The sequence below is a fragment of the Strix uralensis genome, chromosome 23, assembly GCF_047716275.1.
Source record: "Strix uralensis isolate ZFMK-TIS-50842 chromosome 23, bStrUra1, whole genome shotgun sequence".
Lineage (NCBI taxonomy): Eukaryota > Metazoa > Chordata > Aves > Strigiformes > Strigidae > Strix > Strix uralensis.
In genome coordinates this window covers 1,090,834-1,115,706 of record NC_133994.1, presented here as the reverse complement: position 1 = coordinate 1,115,706, position 24,873 = coordinate 1,090,834, and the positions used below count along the sequence as shown (strand labels likewise).

Below are 24,873 nucleotides of genomic sequence, written 5' to 3'. Positions count from 1 at the left end.
CTCAGGGGCAAGGTAAAGGATGGTCCCACGGCTCTTTCCTGGCTGAACTGGCCACTCCACTTTGGCACCAGATAGTTGGGTCAAAAGCTCCCATTTCAGTTGCCTGTAATATATAATTCTCAAGTATCAGTTATGATCCTTTTCATAAAGAGTCAGTATAATAAATTTATGGTAGGCCAGGCACAATTACCGTCACCTGTTAACATCCCAGTCTGGAAAAGCAAAATTATTACAGATGATTTCATTTGCTTTCTGAACAAAGAACTTGTTTTGCTTTAACAACTGATTTGCTAGCAAGTGTCTTACTGATTCATCTACTTCTGCTACAACATTTAATTCTCATACACCACAAAAACCTGTTGTCTTACAAGACCAGATACAAGCTGTACACTGTTGTGTGCAAATAACTGTTTCCTTGGGCTGGGATAAACAGCCCCGCGATCACAGCTCTGGTAATACAGAAGCAGACGCTAGAACAGAGGAGTGCAGGTTCATAGTTAGAGTCGTACCAAGTTTGTAACTATCAAAATATTTATTGGCAATTATAAAACTTAAATAATAGCTATACATTATATACACACAGCTACAATTTTAGAAAATAAGGTTTCATAGTTGACAAAGTTCAAGAGAAAGTTCAACCACATCAATACTAAACTTTTCTTGAAATCCAGACTTCATCCTCTACACGTTAGTTGCTGCGTCACCTCATTCAAACGCAGTCACAGTACTTTAGAGCGGAGTTTGAGTACACTCCTTCAAATAAATAATATATAAATACAAAAACTTCAGATTGGGCAACAGGGTTTGACCCCTTTCCTCATTCTTCCTCAAACTCATGAGCATTTTTAATGCAAGCGATTGTTATTTTACCTCTTCTCTTTCTAAGTAGCACACGCAAAAGTTGTCCTTACTCAGAAGTGCCACGGAGTCTCCGCTGCAGTGCCAGGCGAGAGACACGATCTGGAAGTCGCCTGCAGGAACAGAGCAGAGTTTGTTGGTGAGAAGCTCCAGGAAGAGGTAGCTGGAGTCAGTCACACGTTGCAGAAAACGCCCTCCCCAGGCTGGAGGTCTCAGCAGGGCGTTTGTTTTGTTACTGGGGCAGCCCAGCCAGTGCGTTCTCCAATCCAGCAGTGCAGATGCGCCGCTCTACTGACTCTTCCCCAAGCCTACAGTTACGTTGTGCTCCAAATACAAGCACAGTTTGTAGACTTGTCATTTTAATGCAAATCGATGCCACAAGATTGTTCACCGGTGCAGAGCTGCGTCCCCCAATGACATTGCCTTGTCTAGAGAGGAAAAAGTTGAACCTTTGAAATTTCTATTTAATCTGCAGATTAAATCTTTATGTGATCTAGTGATGGCCTTGCATCACTTACTGCCAACCATAAAACTCACACAGGCTGACTTAAGAGTTCAGTTTCATGGATGTTCTTCTATCTTTCCGCATCAGATTTACCAGGCACGTTTTTCCCTATTAGTGTTTTGTTGTAGTTTAGTTGGTTTTGGGCATTCTGAAAACCTTATAGGCGTTTTGAGTCTTTATTTCAACGCTTGGCATTCTGCATAACTACAGCTTCTGTGTAAATAAACTGGTATGAATATAAATCTTGAGAAAAAGTTCAACATACCACACAATTAAATCGCTGTTAGCCCCTGTGCTCTGTCTGTGCTGTTTCATCATGTTTTCTGCATCTCATTATGAACTCCTCTTTTTTGAAGACAGAAATACCTGTTTTCACAAGGCTCCAAGAAAGCATCCGAGCCGTTTGCATGATAACGCTCGGACTGATTTACAAGTGGAAAAATATTTTGGAAATAAGAAGCTGATGACGGCCTGTGAAGTTCCGGCGGCAGCCTTACCTTCCATGGGCACCTGCACCGACACGCAGCCGGCTGGGGACCACAGGTAGACTTTGCTGTTTCCCGTACACACAGCAAGCCGGGGCTGGCGCGGATCCCACTGGAAGGACTGGACGGCACACAGCTGCTCCAAGACTACAAACAGTTTCAGCTTCTGAATGTCCCAGATCCACACAGCGTTAGGAATGTTATCTGTCAGAAAAGGAAGAAGCGATCACGTAAATAACTGAAGGATAAAAAGATGATGCTTTTTTTTTTCTTTAAAGAAATGGGCATTAATTGAGGTCCAACACAACACAAACCATTTCGGAACACCCCAGGTTTAACACCACTACAGTTTTGCCTAGCAGTGCCTCCTTGGAAATATTGCAAAAAGGATAAAAGAAGTGACTTTGACTTGGAGTCCTTCACTGGCTTTATCGAATTATTCCCAATTACACTGCTGTTGATGGGTTTTGCATCCAGACACAAACAGCCCCTGAGGGCCATCGAAGGGAAAGATTAAATATTATTCCATGCCTTGCACTGTTTGAGGTAAAACCCCCCTACTAGAGGTTGTGAAGAATCCTGCCTTTCAAGAGACCTTTCCTGTAAATTGAGGAGGAAAGATTTGTGTATTTCATTTTCTAATACAGTGAGCTCACATACATTTGAAGAAATACAAAAAGCATGCTATTTTCATTAAATACAAAGCCAAGACTGAGTTAACGCGCTGATAAGCGGTGCTGGCAGCTCACAATACTTCACGTACGCCAGAAGACACAGGCTGAATTTCCTCTGCAGTTACGTGTCTGCACAGCAGAGAGCTGATTTTAAATAGGGCCATGAGTCTTCCCGTAGTGCAAAATAACTGACCAATTTTTGTCCTCATTTCTTTTATGAAAACACACCACACGCAATGAGTAGGGCAGTAGGAACTTACCATTTTTGGTTGCCAGGAAACAGTTATCTGGACTGAATGCCAACATCCCGATTCCCATTTTGGGATTGGCCCTGTCAGTAACTGGTTTGATGTGCTGTAAAGAAACTGGCACTTGGGAAACGTCATCTGGAATTTGAAATAAAAGTACTTTACTAAGCAAGCCTGAATGGACAAAATATTTAAATTTCAACTGCTAAAAAAAATCCTTATCTCTGAAGTGATAGGACCATATTTTACTCTTCTCCAAGATGTTCCTATCAAAAACTTCAATTGTTTTAAGATACTCTATCTTCACATAAACAGCTTACTATTCTCACCCTTCTACAAAAAAGAGAAAAGCTGGAAATCCAGGCAAGTCTGAGATTAAACAACAAAAAAAAAAAAAAAAATCAAGTTTTCCATTACCTTTTAACTAGTATCTCAAGCAAACGCCAATGCAAAACAAAGGTGATTTACAGTACCACAAACAATGAGACAGTAAAAAAATAGAAAAAAATACTAATCGTACATTGTCTGCCATCTGTTTAATATTTCAAAGCCTGTTGTCTGGAGGCAAGTTTAAAGCATTGCTGCAACTACAGCTTCTTAGACAAAAGCCAAACGGCCTTTTTCATGCTCTGCTTTTTTACATAACCTCATACCCAAGGGATCAATCACTATCCTAAAACAGACAGCAAGACTGTAACACCTTCTGATTTTTTTTTAATTGTTGGAACTGCCACACACTATGGTAAGATTCTTAACTGCAATAGTTCATCTGATTCTAGCAATTACCTGCAGTTAAACTAAGTCATCAAATCACATTGCACAGATTGAGCAAATTGGAAAAAAATCCACACCGTGTTAAGACAATTTCTGCAACTCCACACCGAGATCTGGCTGCCATTTCCACCCCCAAGCAATTACAGTTCTTTTCTGCAACATCCCACTAGTCTTTAACCTGCCTTCAAAGTGCCGTGCAGGGAGGCTGCCCTGGAGCGGGGGCTTCCTGCCCCTGGGCTCGCGGGAGCCCGAGCCCGGAGCAGAGCAGCCAGAGGAGCTGTTCCAGAGGCAGAGCTCACCTCTGATGTTTATTTAAAAAGACTTTGCATGGCAAACTCAAGTGTCTCGTTTTAGTAAACTTTGGCTTACATTTACTTTGTGTGCTGAAGAGAGAACTAGCCAGTGCTCTTGTTGGAGGGAAAGAAAGTCTCTCTGTTTCAACAGATGGGGATTTCTCCACTTCTTTATACACAATCTACAAAGGAACAAGTGAGAGTTTACAGAAGAGCCTCAGAGAACTTGAACATGGGCTATTACCAAATCATCCACATCCCACTGACTCATTTTCAGGTGTATTATATCTCAGCATCCCCTAGTTCACCAGTGGCGGGGGGGGAAGGGCTTCAGCTGGCAAACACCAAATCCAGCATTCTCAGTGAATCATTTGCTATTTGGAACCACGATCAGGAAAACACTCCTGTGACAAATAAATGAACCTTGAAGTCTATGAAGAACGAGTCTGCCAGAGTACACCTCATTCATTGTTCCTGAGAGTTAAACCTGGCAGTACAATAAATCATCTTCACTGCAACGGGAACATAGATTTCACTTTTGCAAAGAATCTTTAATCAGATACCATCATAAATAAATGCAAATAAAGTGCAACACCGCAGAAGGAAATAGCAAAGATATTTTAATAGTGTGCTACAACACATTATTCTCAAAAGCAAGCACCAGGATAAAATGCACCAATTGAACTCCTGTCTGTGTAGTATTGATTAACAGAGCTATTTCCATTTGTTTCCCGTTATGTGTTTTACACCTAACTGGGCGTAAGGACATTTTTCAGTCATGAGAAGTTTTGCTGAGGCGCATTTAATGGATCGTGCCTTGCTTCTGGTTAAGAGGCATCACCACAGCCATGTGAATGTTGCAGAGTTACCCAGGTAAACTCTCCCAGGCCATCTGTCCAGACGCAGGACCACTCCCTGCTCTGCGACGGCGCCGCAGCACTGCTACGCTGCGTCTGCTTTTTACCTTGCCGGATGGGAACAGCTTGTCATTTTTGGAACAAAAGCTGCAGCTCTCTGCCTGCTGCCAGCTCCCCAGAATCTGTTGGGCCTTGCGTATACATGTATGCGAGGATAAAAGTAAACGATGACAGATGTTTACAGGAAACGCTCTTTAGGGGAGCTGGGTGAGCTTGTACACACAAGACGTAAACCTGATCACAACCCAGTTCCAACGCTGTTTAAAGTCACAAATGCTATAAAGCTGAGACATCTCTCCTGATAAGTCTCCCAGTTTGTCATCAACTGCACACCCCAACCTGCAACGCAACCACCAGACACATCAAAATACACCGGCATATGACAGAAGTCATCTGAGAATTGATTAGTGCTAAAGCTGAGAGGATCACGCGTGTGTATTTCATCTAACTTGAAAGGATTCCGCAATTTTTCTTACATCCCCAAATTTTCATGCAATTTCCCAGGCCCTATTTACACATCAGGAGGGGAAGAAGCAAGGTCTCCAGAATGAAATGGATTTACTAGCATCTTCCAGATACAAAAGCAGCGCCAAAGCACTGATAAGGATTCAACAGACTGTGAGGCCGTACTTACGGTCTTGCTGCTCGCAACGGTTGCTGGATGCTCAAACTCTGTGATCTTCTTCCAAGTTACGTGGTTCAAGATACGCACCTAATTCAAGAAAGCATTGCCAGACAAAACCATTACAACAAAGTTCTACAAATGGTTCAGATAAAAGAGAAAATAAACCTATTTCTTACCTTTTCATCATAGCTGCCAATTGCCAAAAACTGACTGCTGGGACTCCAGGCGATTGATTTTATGCCTAGTGACCATTCATAGGCCCGATAGGTGGAGAGCAGTCTGCCGTCAAGGGAGTACAGCAGTATTTTATACTGAAAGATGAAGAGATTCATTGTGAAGACTAACAGTATTGCTAAAAGCCACAGACAGGCCAACCCCTTCCTTCCAAACTCTGCCTGCAGCACGTTCAATACAAAGGGAATGGTCTCTTATCTGTGACTTGAAACAAGAGGCTCTGGGCTTCCAGTCTGGCGCTGCTGGCACTCCCACAACACGCCCACCCTGGCCCAAGAGCACAGCTGGCCCACGGGGCCCGAGCCATGGCCCTTCCAGCCCAACACTCAGCCCCATCGGCAGCGGATGCCATTAGGAAGAGTCTCACTCTCCTCCAGCACCCACCAGCCACCTGACGGGGCTGTTACAGGTCCCAGGGCTCCCTGCTTTAGGCATGCTGCCCATAAGCCACAGCAGGACCCTTCTCCAGACCTAGAAGTTCACCTACTCAGCGCAGAAAGGACACCAATTCCTCGCTAACCTTTTGGACGAGTACTTTTACTTGACTGTAAAATTACTGTGCAACGCAAAGCAAAATGATAGAAGAGTCTTACAGAAGAATTCGTTCATTATTTCAATAGTGGTTTCTGCAACATTTACAATCAATTTTTTTTTTTCAAGATAAATTAGAAAGAAAGCTAGTAAGATAATGTGCCGTCATTAAGGATTTACATAACAGTTTGACATACACTTGCAAGGATGTCCATTACAAATACAATTATAATATTTAAAATGGTTTAAGTTCAGCTTTTGTTATTTTTAAAAGAAAAAAATTGTAACACTAGTTATTTTAGTTACTGCTTTATACATGGCAGCTACAAACCCACTTGAACTCTCCAAGAAAACAACCTGCTTTTCCCTCATACCTCCAGACAGGTGTCCCACGCTGCGAGAACACAGCCATTAGGAGCCCATTCAATCCCAAACAGATCTTGCGTTTCAGTGTCAAAATGCTGCCCCCAAGAGAAAAAACAAACCCATCTGAAATAGTCTACTAACACACACTGTTGCATCTGACCTAACACAGTCCTCAGCTTCACCCTTTTAAGTGCTACCACAAAGGCAAAAGAGCTTTTTGTATGCTAGCACAGGAACAGAAATATTTCCTTTTGTAATAGTATGCTGCATTCACTGTTTCTTCGGTTTCCCTTTTCTGTAAAGGCAGAAAGTTGATCTACCTTAAAATGAACAGCATTTCATAACAAAATAAAAGTTGTTACACTGAATCAGTCAAGAAATCTAGCCAGCCTAACTCCTTGCCTCGAAGACCGGTACAGGATCATGAGGGAAGAGCTTGGGAACATGATGAGCATTTAGTGGTATTTCCCAAATATTGCTAATGAGACTCAGAATTCCTGAGTATGTACAGACACCATGTACAGACTTGTTCTTAATGGGGTTTAATTTCTCAGATCTACGTGGTCCTCTAAGACATGCTCATGTGCATCCTTCACAGACTAGTCTCATCGTTAAACAGAAAATACGACAGTTTATATTATACATTCCAAATGATCACTTTATCAAGCATTTGATACTTTTGTTATTATTAATGTAGCATAATTTATTGTAAATAAGCTCATGCAAGAATTTAAAGGTGAACTTTTCCATCAGAAATTCCTTACACACACGTAGCACAGCCTGGCCCCCCGAACAGAAGAAAGGAGGAGCCAAGTGCTGGTGAGGCTAAAACCAAAGGGAACGAGGCTAAAGCAGCGCGGCCCGTTGCTCGTAGCCTGCGCGGGAGCTGCGGAAGGCAAGGACATATCTTACCCTCAGTAGCTGCCAGTCGCTGCACACAAAGATGCTAACAAAGTCCTTGCAGTCACGTCTTTCTGCTACTGCCATGTAGCGGCCGTCCTTAGTGAAAGCTATCCCTGTCAGAGAGCCAAGGTTCATCAGAGAGAGAGAAAACAGGACAGAAGAGCTGATGATTCTTCAATGAAAAGCAGTTACTCCCAAGTCAAAGAAGTGAAAAGAGGAGGAAAAATATCTTCACGGAAGATCACATTCATCAAGGCAATGCATGGTGTTACTAATCTGCTTGTGTCGGCAGTTCTTAAACTGCATGTGCTGTTTCTAAGCGCAGGTTCGGCAGAACTGCAGCGTGCTTCAAAACCACGTCTGACTGCTGACAGACAGTTGTTATATAAAACCCAGACCTCAAGCAAGCAGTTCATTTAGCCTAGCTAAATGGATTAGTTATGCAACCACTGGTACTCCACCAACTTCCAGGCACTGGTCCCCATCTATTCTTATTTTATATGTAATACATAATTGTCTTTGTCATATATGGGATATTATATATGCAAGTCCCAGGCAGGACGCTGCTAACCACAGCCGTGTGGCTAGACAGCCCCGACACGAGCTTCCATTTCAAGTCTTTTCACGTGTAAAAGATGACAAAAGCCACTTTGGATTAGCGTTTTTCACTACCACTGCATCCGGCTTAATTTAATGTCTAAAGGACCCTTCAGAGGCGAACACAGCCAAGACAGATATCTGAGGGAGAGGCAGAGAGCTCAGATGGGAACCCTCAGCACATCGTGGTGCGCTGCAGCAGGTGGCACCCAGGTACCACCCCCGGGGACACGCGTCCCTGAGGGGGAGCTGACCCCTCAGCAGGGAGGGTGCCAGAGCCCACATGTTCCATCACCACACAGCAAATTCACCTTCCCTTCTGCCGTATTAAAAAATACCATTCCTGTGTTAGATTTGTGACGCTTACCCTGCTGACAAGCTTTGGGATACTTGATGTAAGATACAGATTTCGTACACAAGGACCACACAGTTATCCGCAGCTGTCGAAGAAAAAGAAAAAAAGAGACAAGGAAGTATTTGTTTATTTTTGTAGATAAAAAAATAAACACATAGAAACCCATAAACCTAATTCAGCAACACGAAGTAATCAATATACCTTCTGTGGTTTAATTAAACTTTGCAGCTATTCTGTGTAGCTCAAACACAAAGCCCTGAGAAGTAACTTGCAAGGAATTCTCTCCCAAGTCCCTTCAGCTAGCAAGGTTACTTATCCCAAGTTAGCATTACACATCGAATACTCTAGCATTTAAGGGTATTTAAGATGCAGAACAGCAAAATGGAGAAAACTCTTCATTAACACTAAAGTTACCGATAATAGCATGACTCTAGCTACAGGATTGCCAACGTATTGTACACAGACACTTTTCAGTTAGAAAAACACAGTTTCATCACAGAATCTGGAAGAGAGATAAGAAGTTTTACATTTATGAATGGATGAGAAGTTACAACAACTTAAAAACATTGTATCCTTTGGGAAAAACCTTGGAAGTGTGAAAACTTAGCTGTATTTTTCAACTTTTAGACACACTCAGCTTTGACAGCTAATTTGCATTTTGCTCTCCCTCCTCAGCCACACAGAAGACGACAACATCACATAATTGCTGAAAGATTAGAAAAGAACCAAAATATGCTATGCAAAGCAAGGCATTAAACATCACGTTTGGGGTATTTCTGGAGGCTGGTGCATCCATAACACACAAAAACTGCAGAGAAGGCAGTCAGCTGCCAAACAAGCCTCTCCACAGCTCTCAAGGTCACAGCCTGCATTCTGGAAGCTCTGCGTTGCCATCTGCAGATTATTCAATTAAAAACAAATACTTACTCTCCCTTAGCAACGGCAGCCACACCAGACATATGTGCATTAATCAGTATGTCATGTGAACCTCTGCATTTATATCGGGAGGGAGGAATGTTTCCAGTGTCATTTTTTTCTTGTGTTTTTCTACATTTTATTGCACCAAGGTATGAGGTTCTAGAGGAGATGCAGGTAAAACTATTTCTGCAATAAAGCACCACAGCCATAAAGCTACCCTTCCCAGAGCTACTGAGCAACAAAATTAGTTCTGATCCATTATATAAGTAAAACTTCAGCATTGTCTACTGTTTCATCCTCCTCCTCCATCAGATGCAGAGCAGCAGCATCTCCAGCAGTCTCAGGAGGAAGTTTCTGCTACACTTTTTGGCATGTTTGTCCTCAATGCACATTTTCCTTCTCTGAAGTAACTGGTACTATTCAACAGTGACAACAGACTCCAAGGTCGCATCCTGGGTGTCTGTTCTACCTGGTAACATACAGACTGTGCCTTGCCACAGAACTCAAGAAGGTTTTTTCATTGCTGACAATATTTTTGCCAGAAAACACGATTCAAGTAACTGACAGGGTGTTCAAACCAAGCTTCGGAATCCTAATAAATGCTGCCTATGGAGCATGTGGAAATATGTGGAGTCCCAAAACGAAAGAGCAGCATTAGCTGTTCTCCCTACTGCTTCTCCTATACAGAAGAAACTTTTGACAGTTGAAGAGACAACACAGAAATATTATTTTTTTTAATTTACTACAGGAAAGAGCACAACCAGAGCAGATTCCAGTCCACTTCTATCCAAAGTTAGAAAAAGTACTGGACCACTATTTAATGCTGTGTTCTCTTCCTTTATTTTACAGGAATGAAATTACAACTAGACATCTACAGTACCTCCTCTAGGTTTAGCAGGTCCTGGAGGAATCCACTAGATGAACAACATTAATCAAGTTTTATCACTGCAACTGCTCACTTCCGGACGTACAAAAATACAGCACTGTTAAGTCTGCTCTTCACGCAAGATTTACTTTAAAAATACCAACACAATGCCTACTGACATTCTTCTATAGCAACTGCAATAGTGATATGCTGCTTGCTCCTATTAATTGCAGCGTTAAAAGTACTTGCTGCTGTTCCTGCCCTGACCAAAACACGCAGCATACACAACACGCATTCTACAGCCACTTAATACAAGCTTAGCAGCTGCAAGCTTCGAATGCTGAGGTCTGGATCGTAATTTTTCCTGACAAAGGCATCCAAGTTTACCCTTGTGCTGCTACTCAGCCTCACAATCAACTCACCTGGCCTGGACCACAGGCAAGGAGCCTCGGGCAAGGCAAAACCTCCCCGCTCACATCAAGCTCAAGCACATTGGAAGAGGAAAATCTCTAGAGGTGAGGAAGAGCAGATGAGGTGCAGAGCTCTTACAGTCACCTCTGCCTTGCCCAAGACGCCACTGCAGAACGAAAAGGCAAGAACACCTTCATTTTGAAGAGCCTGCGCTTCATCCCTGAGTGCAGCCCTGTTTGCTCTTCAGACAGAACCTTCTCTAAAAGGGTCAAGTTTTGTAACTCCCCAGAGCAGACACCCATAATGGTTTCCCTGTTCATTCTTATCATGTTGCGCTCAACCGCTGAGCTTGCACTTCCCCGGCACTGCAAGTTTCAGCCACGTTACACACCGACATTGCTGGTGTGGTACCGTGCTGCCCCATAAACCCCCCCAACGTTTCCAGCACGTAGGCATGAAGTGCCATAAGGCCCCTGCAGCGCTGGGGAGGGGCCACAGAGCACAACCAGCGCACACCCGTGGGGTCTTCACAGCAGTCTGCACAAACACCCACAAAATACACCTTCAGAAACAAAGGCCTATTATTACACTGGATGCCTACAACCCCTTGATAACCATCGTGCTTCAGAGTTGATCTAAATCAGTCACACCTGTAACAACTAAGATCCTCTGCTCAACTTCAGCATCTCTCTCCTGAAAAGGTGGCAGTCGGGAAGGGAAGCACCCGACCGCAGGTCAGAGACCACGTCTGTGCTGGGCGTAACTCCGCTGCAGCCCCTGGCCCACCTCACACAACACTACCTGGGGGCTTTGGCTGGCTGCTAGAAACACCACTTTGATCCTGGAATTAGGGTTCTCTTCAGTTGTTCTATTTGTGTACAAACATTTTTATAAACTGAGAAAGTTACTTTGCATGTTTAGCATATGGACTTCACACCTATCTTACATGCATTAACAATATGTTTACAATTAAATTATGACAAAAACGGAGACCCTTCATCTTCCCAACCAAAACATTATTCCACAATCTTGCCCAAGCTGCCAACATAAACTAGCCCAAGAAAGATTATTTCACAGCTAATAGATATCGTTATGAGAGACAGAAACAAAAAATGCACAGAGGGTGAAAAAAGAAAGCCAAACACTTCAAGAATTACAATAAAACGCATTGCTCTTATTTGCTTTTCTCAGAGACTTTGTGGGGAAGGGACAATTGCTTTATTATTCCAGGAGAACAGATTGTGGTCAATTAAGTCTGCAGCAAGCGCTTCCTCACCGATCATTTTGAGGGGTACTTTCTCTTAATCGAGTCATCTACGCTAAAGTGGAGATGTCAAACTCAAATCCTAATGATAACGGTGTCTGAGAAGTTTTCAGCTGTTGTTTTGCAGTGGAATAACAAACCAAAAGCAGAAGCATTTTTAAAATAGCCTAAAAACAGCTGAGAAATAAAAAGTATTTAGATGGTAACGTGATAAACAGTCTCCAGTGCGGGGTTCAGGACTACATCGCAACGTTGACAGCTATAGGCAGGTGTAAGACTGGTGATTTTCAGTAGATAAAAACACACTTTTAAACAACCTTGCATCTCAGATGACTGTCAACTTTTGTCCCAGACTTGACTGGGTCACAAGGCCTCCTTACATAGCAGTGTCTGTCAGCACCGGATTTCAGAAGATTATTCAGAGCACATTCCTCGACAGAAAGCATTTTTCAACCAATGTAGCCATTTACAGTTACTAAGGATTAGCTCCAATATACACAGAAACACACGCTTTTCCCCCTGCTGCTGTGGTTCAAAAGAAGCTCCTTAATGCTTCAGTTCCTAACGTGGAACTAGAGAAAGTACAACGCATGTAGTTTACAAGTACAGCTCTTGAGAGACACTCAAGAACAATGCTGCTGGTCTTCAAACGGTTTATCACAAAACACGAGAGCCATGAGGAAGCAGAGGATCCATTTGCTTTCTCCGTATCTTTTATCTGCAGCTCCTGTCTAAGCTCTCCAGGGGCCTACAAATTTGGGTGGCACGACGGCACTGCAAGAGGAGAGATACCCAGTACACCACCTTCCACAGGACAAACTGGTAACACGGAACCTTCCAGCAATCAGCTCGCTGCTGTACGCACTGCAGACCTGCCTCAGGGCGGATTTCAGCAGGAGAGGACGCACCCACTAGAAAATAAGTAACAAACCGCTTTCCAGTGCCCTGCACGAATCAATATAAACATGGTGCTCCAGCTTTTTCAGATTCCAGAGACTTTGTCTATCAGGCTTTCAGAAGGTGTTTTTCCAACTAATTTAGATTTGCTCTTGATTAGTTAAATGAGAAGGAAGTACCTCCCTTCTTCTTCCCCCAAAAAAACTCTGTTATTTTCCTAACAGAACTGTGCTCTAGCTTGGTATAAACAAGGTGATGAAAAATCAAGTTGCAACTATTCTGACCACTTCTCACATGTGCCTGTAAGATATAAGCAGACAGTTAAAGGAAAAAAACCTTCCAAGTTTGGAAGTACCTTTGAATATATCTGGCTGCCCAGTAAAACACTAGTTTTTGCCTGGCAAAACCTGGCAAGTCTGTATCTCGCCTTGCAGTTGGCCAGTCTGGAGAGCGGCACTGACAGTCCCTGACAGACGGGAATCCTCCAATCCAGCATAGCAAGAGTTTAAGGAACAAGCCTAAATCTTTCCTGCATCTCAGCAGGACTTCTATCCTAGCTGCTGACAGAACGACCCCTCCACACATAAGACTTGAGCTAAGGTACAGCACAAAGATGCTTTCAAAATTTTGGGGTGAGTAACTAGGTACTACACATGCTTTTGTCATTAAGCATCATCAATTCCTCTGCATCTGCCAGCAATCTATTATTGTGAAAAACAACCCATCAGGTGAAAGGACAGAGTCTCTATCTGCTTCCCCCAATAAGGCTGTACCATTTAGTTGCCTCGTCTATCCTGTTTATTGCAGTAACTGTAAAGATTTAGACAGGTACCTGTGCCATTCAGTATTGCTGCACGTTGTGTAACCTGCACATCATTACAAGACTCCTCCCCAGTAAAATGCTCACATTTGCAGAGTTAATATTAAGTGCACATAGAGCATTGCTGCCGTCTCAAAAGACTGAACAGAGTCAAAATGGATTTTGGAAGCGTGCGTCAGAATTCTGCTGCGCTCATCTGGGGTTAGGGACAGCACACCAGCCACATCAAACACCCCACAACATTATTCACTATAGTGCTGGCCACAAAAAGAACCTGACTGCAAGTTGGCAGATGAGTAATTTTTCTGAGGCACTAGTAAGTACAGATTGCTGGAAATAAATTAGCACAACCATATCCCTTAAAAAAAAAAATCTAGGAATAAGAAAGTGAGCTTAGAGTGGAGCACACATGTTGACCTGAAGAATTACAAGTATGAGCAATTAGCTGGTGCTGTTTGAAAATGTCAAGCTACCAAAGCCAAGCTGCACAGGTTGACAGGGAACCCCTAAGCCCTCCAAGCAATCGCTGAATTTGCTAATGTACATAATACACCAATATTAAGTATCCTGGCAGTTTCTGTCTCGAGCACTACTCACGTCTGTCCCACCAGACTATGGATTTAGCAGAGAGAGAGTAAACACAACTCAGACACCGGCATAACCCAGGCAGCTGTCTGACAAAAGCTAATTTAGCAACCTGTTTACAGCTGGAAAGAAAACTTATCCCAACACAGATGCCAACTTGGCAAAGGCTTAATGAAATCCTCTAAGGTCAAACCGAGTTCTGTTGGGAGGCAATAAATACTTGCTAGTCCACCCCCACACGCACGTGCCGCGAGATACTCGCTCGTAGCACATAGCACCAGCCTTCGGTTTGGGTTACTGACTGCAGCACTCCTGCCTGACTAGCAGGCGTGGCTTTTCTGATTTCAGGCTGAACTTCTGGACTCATTTTTTACTTTCATCGCCATCAGGGCGACTCATTCCTGGGAAAACTAAGGCCTAAATTCATCACTCCTTGTAAACCCCTCTCTAAAGGGGTAGGGGAACAGAAAGAGACTGCTTTCCAGCCAGAAAACCTCTACCCCAGTCAGCACTAAAAGTCCTTGCCAGCACTAAACACCCTTGCCAGGGGATTCCACCGTGTGTGCGCCGGGAACCACAGCAGAGCTGTATTTGAGTTTCTCCACAGGTTCCCTTGAGAGCACCAGCTCTTGTGCTATCCCCAGTCCGCACACCCAGCTGACAAAGTCCCCGTCTGTATTCCACTGACATAGGGATTTGCGTGAAAAAAGGGAAAATCTTGTAACATCTGAATTCAGTGCTAGCAAGGGTTACAACATCTAAAACCAATCTACAGTTTTGAAGAGTAAACACAGCAAAGAGAAAAATGTCTCACGTGTAGTTCTCAGCTATTTTGTGACTGTTCATCCCTGTATTGAGTAACACGAATCATCAGCTCTAATCCAGAGACTATAAAGGTGGAGAGTCAGACTTCCACATGCCTTCCAGCAAGCCCAGCATCCATGGACTGATGTGGATTCCAGAATACGGCTCTTAACCGATAAGCACTTACAGGTGTTTTAATTTTAATTTTGCAAGTGGTTCTATCAACAGCAGTCAGACTCCTGTGTGTAAAATCAAGCAATGATGAAAGTATTTCCAGGATCTGGACCTAAATCTCATAGCTCAATAAACCTAAGATTTTTTAATTATTTTTTTAATTCCACAGCCACTCTTCAGTGTTTGGGGTTTTTTTGCTAGAAATCCTGAGCCTTCCCTGAGCTACAAACACCACCTTTGATTTCTAAAATAGCTGCAATGAATGCCAGTTATCCCTGCGCTTTTCTCAAACACATAATTTTACCTTCAAAGCTATTTTCTATCTTATCATCAGAAGCAAGAGGATAAAATGTTAACACAATAACTAACATCTAAACTGGAATTAACTTAGATTAAATATACGAATACAGAAGAACTGTATCTGCGTTCTTTACCACCACTGCAGCTTTAAGAGCTTTAGGTTATTTTAAGAGGCAAAGGGCAGACAGCAACATCTGATACCGTGGAGAGTAATCATGACTTCACACTTACATGGAACTCGGTTGTGTTGAGAATGTGACGACCATCCGGACTCCAGCATGAAGCCACCAGTCCTGCCGACCCCTCGTCTATCTTACAGTGCCAGTCTGGCTGCTCCAAGGACCAGACCTAGGTCAGAGCGGAAACCAAACAGAGAGTGCAGGGAAGGAACAGCTCATCAAAACCTCTGCTCAGCAGAACACGCTACAGCTGAGAAAAGGTGCCTGCGTCGCAGACCAGAGAGGTCAGGAAACCTCTGAGAGCCCGTGGCCATGAAGGACTGGCGCTGGATCCCGCTACAAAAGTAAGCCCCACACCTCTGTGTGTTCATACAAACTGTTAAGTAAGGTGTTTGGTTTTTTTTTTTTCTGTGACAAATATTCTGAACATCCAACACTTAAGAAAAGTTTTAGTCCATTTAACAAGTTTGCATGTGTTTATTTCCTACTGAACTGAGACGCTGTAAGATAATCTCCAGCTTTTATTTGTTTCGATAAATATTTTTATTCTAAATTTGGTGGGTTTTGTTCAAACTGAGATGTCTGTCACGGTTTTAGAAACAATGGCACGCTGGGTTATCCTCAAACCACGCGTTATCCATCACAACGTCAGATACTTTAGCAAAAGCATGGAAGTAGGGCTGGCCCTTAAGAAGCTCTCACTGCCACCACACACGAGTCCCCCCTCGGAAACATGTTCTGTCCTTACCTGAACAACCCCGCGCTTGTACATGGCGCACAGGATGAACAGCGAGTCCGACGACCACTCTATGTACTGGATCTGATCCAGGCAAGTGTACAGCTGGAGGATCTGGAGGGTGCTCGCATCCCGAACCACCAAACGGTACTGCACGCACGAAGCCTGAACAAGAGCAAAACCAAAGCTGCGCTGGCGCACCAACGCCGGGCTCGAGACCCACGACTGTCCCCGCGCCGCGACAGAACGCTGCGCGACACCTCCTGAGGCCATCAGGATTTCTAATTTCAGAAAGGCTTGACGTGCACCACGCTCTACTGCAAACTACAGCAAAAATACCTAAGCCAGGAGGGAAGGGGGGGTTATATTAATAAAAAGAATCCTCATTCACTTATCACTGCTGGTTAACGAATTCCACTTTTAAAAAAATTTCTCTTTGCCTCATAACTTGTTTTATTTAATTAACCTTAATCAGATCTCCATTATAAAGATCCTCACTGACTAAAAGCTTCGTAGCAAGCCGTCCGGCGCAGACAGTTGAGCTTTCGCAGGGCCAGCAGCACTGTCGCTGCCTCTCCGGTGTCCGGCCTCGGAGGCCCGCAGGCCCGGCCCGGACGGGGCCTGCCCGGGGAGAGGCCGTTGCGGGTGGCGGCCTCTACTCACCAGGCACTTGCCGTCGGGGGAGAACCTGCCGAGCAGGCCGGAGAGCTTGAACAGCTCCGAGAAGTTCATGGCGGGGTGGGGGGGCGGGAAGCGGGAAGCGGCCGCGCCGCGATTCAAACCCGCCGGCCCGGCCCGGCCCTCACCCGGCGGCGGCGGCGACCGGAAGGGGCGGGCGCCGGTTGGCCGGGCAGCCAATGGGAGCGGGGGGCGCGCGGCCCCCCGGCACGCCGGGAGCTGTAGGCCGGGGCGGGGCTGGCGGCGGGCGCGCGGCGGCGGCGGGAAGCGGGCGGGAAGGCGCCTCACGACAGCAATTATCATGGAAATGAGCCTTTAATGAGCCGCGGTGCGTTCCGCCCTCCGCAGTCTGCCTCCCCTGCGGCCCGACGGAGCCGGCCGAGCCGCCCCCGCTCTGCCCCGTCAGTCATTTCGCTCCGGCTTTTCCGCGGGCAGCATCCCGCGCACGGGCCCGCCGGCTAATTACCCCTGACTAATTACTGACAGCAACGGGAGAACAGGCGGGATGTCCTGAAAGGCTCCCCAGCTAGGACAGAGGGACTGCAAATTGCAGTAGAAAGAGCACCAGTAAACGGGGCGCTAATTGGATGAGGATAAATCAATAAATAAAAGTTTTGGGAGGAGAATGAGCCAGGGATGGCTGGTTAAGGGGGAGACGCCTGGATAACCCCTCCAGGGTACATATTCCCTGAGGAAACAGCCCTGGGCTGCCGGGGAGCAGAGGAGCCAACAGGGGGGACCGAGGGCGGTGACAGGGACATCTGTGTCTGAAAAACTCTCCGGTCCTTTGGGCACCCAGCACAAAAGCTGAAGAGGCCTCCGTGTCCCTTCCCTGCTGAGTGACCAGCCAGAAGTGATGGGGGACGCAGAATCTTCCTCGTTTGGCCCAGCCAGTCCATCACCCCCACATTTATGGGTGGGCAACGAGCCTCTCGCGAGTGGCAGCCAAAGTCCTGTGGCCAGCAAGAGCGGCACTCCAGGTGGGACCACACCTCCTTGTTCAGGGAATGCGATCATCATCATTTAAAAAGTAAACCTCGGGCTCAGAACAGAGCTCAGAGTCTGGTTTTCATCACGGATTAGGCATTTGGGCCCCAAAAACTTGTTACAGCCACCGTGATGTGTTTAGGGGCTGGTGAATGCATCTGTTTTCCAGCCCTGCCCGTAAGGAAGGGACCGAGCATGACAGCTGCTCCACGGTCACCGTCTGCCCCCGAGAGCGAAGTGTGGGGGCCTGCGGGCAGAGCCCTGGCTGCTGGTCTCTGAATGGAGGCGGGCGACTTAACGGCACCGCCGAGGAGTTCACAGTAACGAACGCCGCTCGCCGTTTTCCCCAAGTCACCGGGCGCAGGCTAAAGGGCAAGCGCCCAGCAAAACGGTAGCTCTTAAAAACGGGTGTCAGTAAGAAGGTGTATCAGTGAGTCCACATGACACAGATAACTAGCCTCACAGCTGACGGTTTTAATCAGAAATACTCAATCTTCATCCGCTGCCACTCTACGTGTGTCTTGGTGAGCCATTTTTCCCATGGGGGAAGCAGGGTGGTGGAAGGCCGAGCCCTTGCTGGTCCCCCAGGCAGGCTGCCCCGCCCCTCTGACACCCCAGGAGGGGTGAGCTGGTCATTTTGACCAACATGAGCACAAAACCGACTCAGTCCATCGATCTGGTGAGGGGAAGAGCCTCCTTTGGTGCGGCAGTCTATGTCAAGTCTCCTTCCCCACTCCATCGGGATTAGCCCCCAGCAGCCGCTTTGGGCGCAGCGCTGCCGGGAGCCCCAAGAGCCAGCTTGCCCCGGAGTCACTTTGGCGCTGGTGACCAGCTTAATTCCCCGGCACGCTTGGCTGAGCATTCCCCACCCCCTTGCAACCGCCTCCTATTCCAGGAAGGAGCGCACAAGCTTTTGCCTCACTTTTCACATAGCTTTCAACAGCTCCAATGTCATTGCCTAGGCGACCGGGACGCTACTTGATTGTAGGGCAGTAAATAACATAGATCCTCAATCCCAGGCCGCTCCTGTCTACGGGAGACCTCCGAGGGAACTCGAAACGCTTGGGGAGCCAGAGCAGGTAGGAAGAAAAAAGCGACAAAAGGAAACCCCTTGCTATTTGTGTGTGTGAGTTACTCAGCACGACCCCCTCTTGAGTGCTCGATAACGCAGCTGGAAGATGGTTTGCAGCCGCTTTGCTTTGTAGGCTAGTTACACAATATTGAAGCGTCTCGGAAAGTTTGCTCCCAAGTGCCTTAGATCCAGAGTTAAAGCACTTTTGGAGGAAAAAACAGCCAAGCCTTGAATGGGAAAAGCAGCGGCGGGGCTGGGTACCGGCAGGATGCTGGGGCTGGCTGCCCGCCGCCGGGGTCCCCAGGCAGGGCTGACGCTCGGCTGCCAGGGAGGGAGGGAGAGTTGGCTGCTTTAGCCTCTGCCCCGTTGCGAGCTCCCTGCTGACAACTCTATCCTTCAGAGAGGATTTCTGTTGAACCTGCCTGCTCCTTGGAAAGAAAATTGTTAATAAGCTGCTGGACCCCAAGGAGGGCTCCTGAGATTCAAGTGTGCTGCAGGAGAGCTCGCTTGCTCTTGGTCGCTTTTACAAGCCTCGGTTTGCAGGTGTGAATTTAATAATCTGGGACAAATGAGCGATAGCACAGGGTAGTGTTGGCACCTTGGGATCCGTCAGCATTTTGCAAACATGAAGTTATTTGCTGCGGGCTGGATGAGCCTGATGGTTCTTATTGTGCAGAGGGAAGTCCTGGGGCTGGTTCACAAGCCACCAAGCAATACACAGCAGCTCAGTGCGAAAGTTGGAAATGGCTCTCAGAAGTCTTCCTCTCTCAGGATGGGCCAAGAATCTTTAGGAATTAGGAATAGCCCTGTTTTACAAGTTTTGTGCATTTATCTCCCTTTAAGGTGGCTGAAAAATGCTGTCACATTTCATTCTGGGCTGTTAGAGTAGCAGGATAGGGGCGAATATGTTATTGCTAGTGAAATAGCAGTGGACATTTACAGGTGCCTAAAACTTTAAGCCTAAAGGGCTTAAAGATAATGGTGAGATCAAAGATGCTCCTTCTAGAGAGCGCAGAAATTCCGCTGCCAGGCATCACTCTCAGCAAGGCTCCAGCCCCCTCGTTATGCCTGCGGTACCCTTCACCTTCCTTATATTGATGAAAGAAGGAAGTTGAGTTTATAATTCTAAGAATAAAGTCAGACTCTGTGGTCAAAACACAGAGCGTGGGCTGAATGAAGCACAGTTGAATATACGCAAGTTTATCTGCTCTGCTTCTCCAGAGAGTTGTTCTCCCACCTCGGGATGGCTGTAGCAGACCTTGGTGCGTGTTTTCATTCTCTGTGTGTCTCTGGGGCTGGGGGACAAACGGCTGCTTGAGCTGGGCTGGGGCTGACTTGGTGTTTCATCTATACCTGGAGTCACAGCGGTGCGGAAAAGGTGGAGGAGGCTGAGCATCTCCATGCTGATCCTTTGGAAATCACTGCAGTGGCAATTCCCAGGGAGGAGAGGTGGACAGAAGGAACTGCGACCCAGGCAGCTCCCACGTCCCTGGGGGGGCAGCAGCCCCCACCCCGGTGCTGAGCCGGCAGTGGGCTGAGCTGAGCCCCAGCGCAAGCGAGGGTGGAGGATTGCCTCTTCACAGGCTTTGTACTCCCTTTTTTCCCCCGTGTGCAGTTTCCCTGCAATGCCCTGACTAGCAACAGAGGGAAGCAGCAATCCAGCGAACGGTGGAGCCGGCTTGGGGAAGCCCACGGAGAGCTGCTCTCCCAGGTGAAAACCCCCCCGTGTGCATGTTTCGGTCTTTCCTCCTCTCAACGCTGTGATAAATCCGGTGTACATCCTGCCACAGGCTCCCCACGCCAAGCATCCCCCACCGCCTCCCTGCTGCCTCGAGGCAGACGAGCCGGAGGAGCCCTCGCCGCACCCTTCCCTGGGCAAAGAGATCTTCAGTTAACAGAGCAGGTTTGGGGCTGGGAAGGTGTTAAACTCTGGTAGAAGTCAGGGTGATACCTCAGGGCCTTCCTTTGGTGCTGGGACGTGGGTGACATCAGGGAGCTGACACAGTTATGGCAGAGGTGAAATAGCCTCTGAACGGACCTGGGGGGCTGGAAGCGCCGAAAAGCTGAGCCTGGGCTGTGGCTGATCTCGAGCTCTGCCACTGCTGGTGTGTTTAGCCCCAGGTTAGTTGTTTCCCAGTGCCACTGACATAGCCTGTAGGCACTGGGAAGGTAATTACATCCAAACCATCCAGTCATGCTGCTCCAGCGATCTGGAATTAGTCTCTGAAGCTCTTCCTAGTTCACCTTTAGTTTAGCTGTGCCATGGGGCCTCCACTGCTTCCGATGGGGTGTCGTTTCCTTCTGCTGGACCTCACTGTCAGAGCCCTTTCCCCACTTCCCCGCAGGTGAATGCTTCCACCATTCATTGCATAATGGGACTCTAAATGGCATCGCCTTTTAGAGGGAATTACACTGTCATCGGCACCACTGCCAACCTCAGGGAACCCTGTCTGCAAGGTCTTTTGTGATTCTTTATCATCTTAGGTGCCCGGCTGTCAGGCTGTCATTCTCGCTGCAGAGATGCTTCCCCAAGATGTGCAAAGATCGCTGCAGCAGGGCTGTGCATTAACACACAGCCCAAGCTTCTCTTTGTACCACAGAGTTCAGAGCTCAAATGTGAGAAGATACTGGCGCTGATTGTGCTTTGAAAGAGAAAGGGAACTTCCAAAACGCCCTTAAAATATTCAGATTTTTTTCCTTTCGAAAACGAGTGCAGCCACGTGGTTAGAGCTGGTGTCACCCATCATGACCACGCAGCCGGGGCGGTGCAGAGGTGCTCTCTGCGCTGAAGGGAAAGGCCTGGCTCCTTCCTGAGGCTGCCGCTGCCCTGGGCCAGGGAAAGCAGCATGGAAGCAGGGTAAGGCCACCAGCAGTCACCTGCCTCTGTTCTAGGCTTTTCCTTTTCGCAAAGCTGCCGTGTAGGTCCTTTCGTTTCTCTGTGTGTCACATGTGGACGAGGACGGGTAGGAGGACACTGGGCTCTCACTGCTGGCTATTCTGTGATGAGCCCCGTGGGGAACGAGCCCTCCTCCGCTGTGGCAGACCCTCCTGGAAGAGCGTGGATGCTGTGTCTCGTGGATGTAGCAGAAGGCAGCCCGCAGGCTCAGCCGTCGGGGGACACCGCCCTGCTTTCATTTTAACTCCCGGCCCCCGCAGCCACCCGGTCCCCAGCTGACTCAGAGGGGCCAGGGTGACCCCGAGCATCACTCAGTTAGAAAGCGGCTGCCCTTGTGCTCGGCAGCTCGAGCCCCAAAAGCAGGAAGTTTTCAGGCTTTCACTATTAGATGTCGGTACCGAGTTGAAATGAGATGCTAACGCTGGTGTGGGTTAAAAGGAGTAGCCAGATGGTGCCTGGAGCACATCCATGTCAGCCAGGGCAGGGAAGCGGTCCCACTGCTGCCAGGGAGCGAGGAGGAGGACGATCGCATGGCGGGGCTGCCAGCAGAGGAAGGCAGCGTGGGGCTCAAGATGGCTCCGTGAAATCTGCCGCTCCTGCTGCTGGGGTCAGAGAGGTGCTGGGCACAAAGAGAAAGCCAAGCTACGCTGCGTGCTTCCTTCCGTGCTTGAAAGAGGCCAAGAACCTTGTCCCGGGGCAAGAGGAACAGACTGGGTTGAGGATGACTCTGGCCGTGCCCCTGCAGTAGGGCTCAGAAGGCTTTGGCTCAAGAACTGGCTTTCTCACAGGCTTCCCGCATGCGGTCCCGGGTGAACGCTGTGCTTCCTCCCAGTGACGCTTCCCTGCCTGCAAAGCAGAGGCATCGTTCCTGCCTTGTGTTACCTGGGGGCCATAACAGTCTATTCAGTAATATCTGCAAGCTGCTCAGAGGTGGGAAGGTCATTTTAATGTCTGAACAAGTAAGAACTATAATATCTGCATCGTGGCTTCACCATAAACTTGCACTGTGCATCCGGGTGTCTTACCTGTCTTTAGGCCTTTACTGATTTGTGGGCATTTGCAACTAGAGCTTCCTGAGAAAAATATGTTGACAAATGATGTTCCTGGGATAAAAGCTGCCCTGTGCCTAAAACCAGGCTCAGGGCTGAAGGGCTAGATCCAAATAGACACAGGCAGACTTCTTCTGAAGTTAAGTGGCCCCTGGCCATGGGGGATGCCGCAGCTCCGGCCAGGGCCCGGATCCTCTGCGATCCCGCTCTCTTGGCACTCCTTGCTCGGAGCTGGTGGCAGCCGAAGATATTTCAAATACCAGCCTACAGGGTACCCCCGTGGCCTGAACCTGTGGCACTGCTGTGATTCAGAGACAGGAATGTCCCTCCCATACTCCCCAGATCCGTGGAAGAGGATTCCCCCACCCCTCTGCTGGTCCCGGCCCCGAGCAGCCAGGCACCCAGGCTGCTCTCAGGGTAGCAGGGGCCACACTGTGCAGCCTGGGGCTGCAACAAGGGCCTTTGGCTCTGATTCTTGCTGCAAGATTTTTTTTTTTTTTTTTGCCTCCTAGTTTGAGGTTTCGGTTTGATTCAGAGAGCTGATACTCGAGAGTTTGGTATTGCTGTGTCTAACCGGAGAGTCTAAGCCCTTTGCTGAATGAAGCTGGGCCAAGGTGGTTACTAACAGTTGTGTGGAGCCTCCCCAGGGCTGGGGGAGCTGTTTGTAGCCACGCTGAAGCACACTGTAAACATCTTAAACAGGAGCCTTGAGCTACAGGACCAGTGCTTAGCAGAAATGGGCTGACATCCCAACGTCCTGCCCACAACACCCACATATTTGTAAGAACACTGGCCCACAGCGCCATCACCAGAAATACCCCCTCTCCGGAAAGCCTGCCGGGTTTTGTCTGTGATCTGCAGTCCTGCTCTGCAGTGGGAGTGCTGCCGGCCGCCTCCGGTCCTGTGCAAACCGTCTCTTCCCAGCTGGGCTCAGGGCCGGTCCCTGCCTGCAGCCCGCCAGGGGGGTGAGGGGCACCATCTCCCCACAACGGGCCCTTTGGGGCTCTGGTCCCTGCGCTGCTGCTGGGAGCGAGGGGGGAAACTCCTGCCCTTCGCCGGCCGCTTTGCTGAGGGGAGGTGGCACTCCAGCAGCACTAACCTCGCTGTTTCTCTTTGCCCCTAGAGCGATCTATCCCCTGCCAGACTCGCCCTCTGTGAAGATGTCCCAGTCATCTCCAGCTGATGAAGGCACAACGTTTGAGCATCTCTGGAGCACGCTGTAAGTGGTGGTTGATATTCGCCTTGAGATGTATTCCAAAGCAGAGGTAGCCCCTTGCCCTGTAATCTGCGTTATCATGTATCACCACTGTGGCCAGGAGGGAGACAAGTTTCTTTTGCATGCTCCCGTTCTCACATATTCCTTTCCCACACTGAGAGCTTGGCTCCCAGGCTCCGATCTCTCTGCTCAGACCATTTCATTTGCCAACCCCTTTGCCCTGGTGATGCTGGGCGGTTCAAAGACCGTGGAGCATGCGTATCCTGAAAGCAGAGCCCCACAGACCTTGTTCCCAGGCGTTGGTACGTGACACCATCTGTCTCGTGTACGGGGCCACGTGGAGACGGCATCAGGGCCAGAGCAAAGGTCCCGTTCAGCTGGGACCCTTGCCGGAGCTGTGGCAGGGGACACTGGGACCAAGCCCGGGAGGATGTGCTTTTACTCGTCAGTCTTCACTCATGAGGTCATGAGGCTTGGTGGTTGCCTAATTAAAACAGATGTTTTCTAAAACTAAACGTCTTCTAGTCACACCAAGACTTTTGCAAGTCTCCTGGCCTTTGAGGCTCACACACAGCAAGGAAGAACTGTGCTTCATTTCATCCTCTTTCATCGTTGGTGTCCTCTCACTTAAAGACATCCCGAGGTGACAGATACACT

At 47.7% G+C, this 24,873-nt stretch overlaps 2 protein-coding genes across 3 annotated transcripts in view; one reads left to right on the top strand and one right to left on the bottom strand.

Moving 5' to 3' along the window:
* Window positions 1-513: 513 nt before the first annotated feature.
* WRAP73 (WD repeat containing, antisense to TP73) lies at window positions 514-17,135 on the bottom strand. The gene is made up of 13 exons (XM_074892619.1): window positions 16,982-17,135; window positions 16,331-16,483; window positions 15,635-15,751; window positions 8,378-8,450; window positions 7,423-7,526; window positions 6,519-6,605; window positions 5,556-5,690; window positions 5,389-5,466; window positions 3,914-4,019; window positions 2,783-2,908; window positions 1,861-2,052; window positions 871-971; window positions 514-753 (listed from the first exon to the last, which is right to left on the bottom strand). Exons 1-13 carry the CDS (start codon window positions 17,048-17,050, stop codon window positions 730-732), a joined length of 1,365 nt encoding a protein of 454 aa, XP_074748720.1. The 5' UTR covers window positions 17,051-17,135; the 3' UTR covers window positions 514-729.
* A 1,877-nt stretch (window positions 17,136-19,012) lies between these two features.
* The window catches only part of TP73 (tumor protein p73), a 31,231-nt gene continuing 25,370 nt past the window's right edge, over window positions 19,013-24,873 (top strand). The window contains exons 1-2 of one of the 2 annotated variants that reach the window (XM_074892616.1): window positions 19,013-19,062; window positions 24,124-24,219. In XM_074892616.1, the coding sequence (XP_074748717.1) occupies window positions 24,161-24,219 (59 nt within the window). In that variant the 5' untranslated portion in view covers window positions 19,013-19,062; window positions 24,124-24,160. Of the gene's footprint in view, window positions 19,063-21,820; window positions 21,913-24,123; window positions 24,220-24,873 lie in introns of those variants that run through there. The other variant, XM_074892615.1, reaches the window with a different exon arrangement.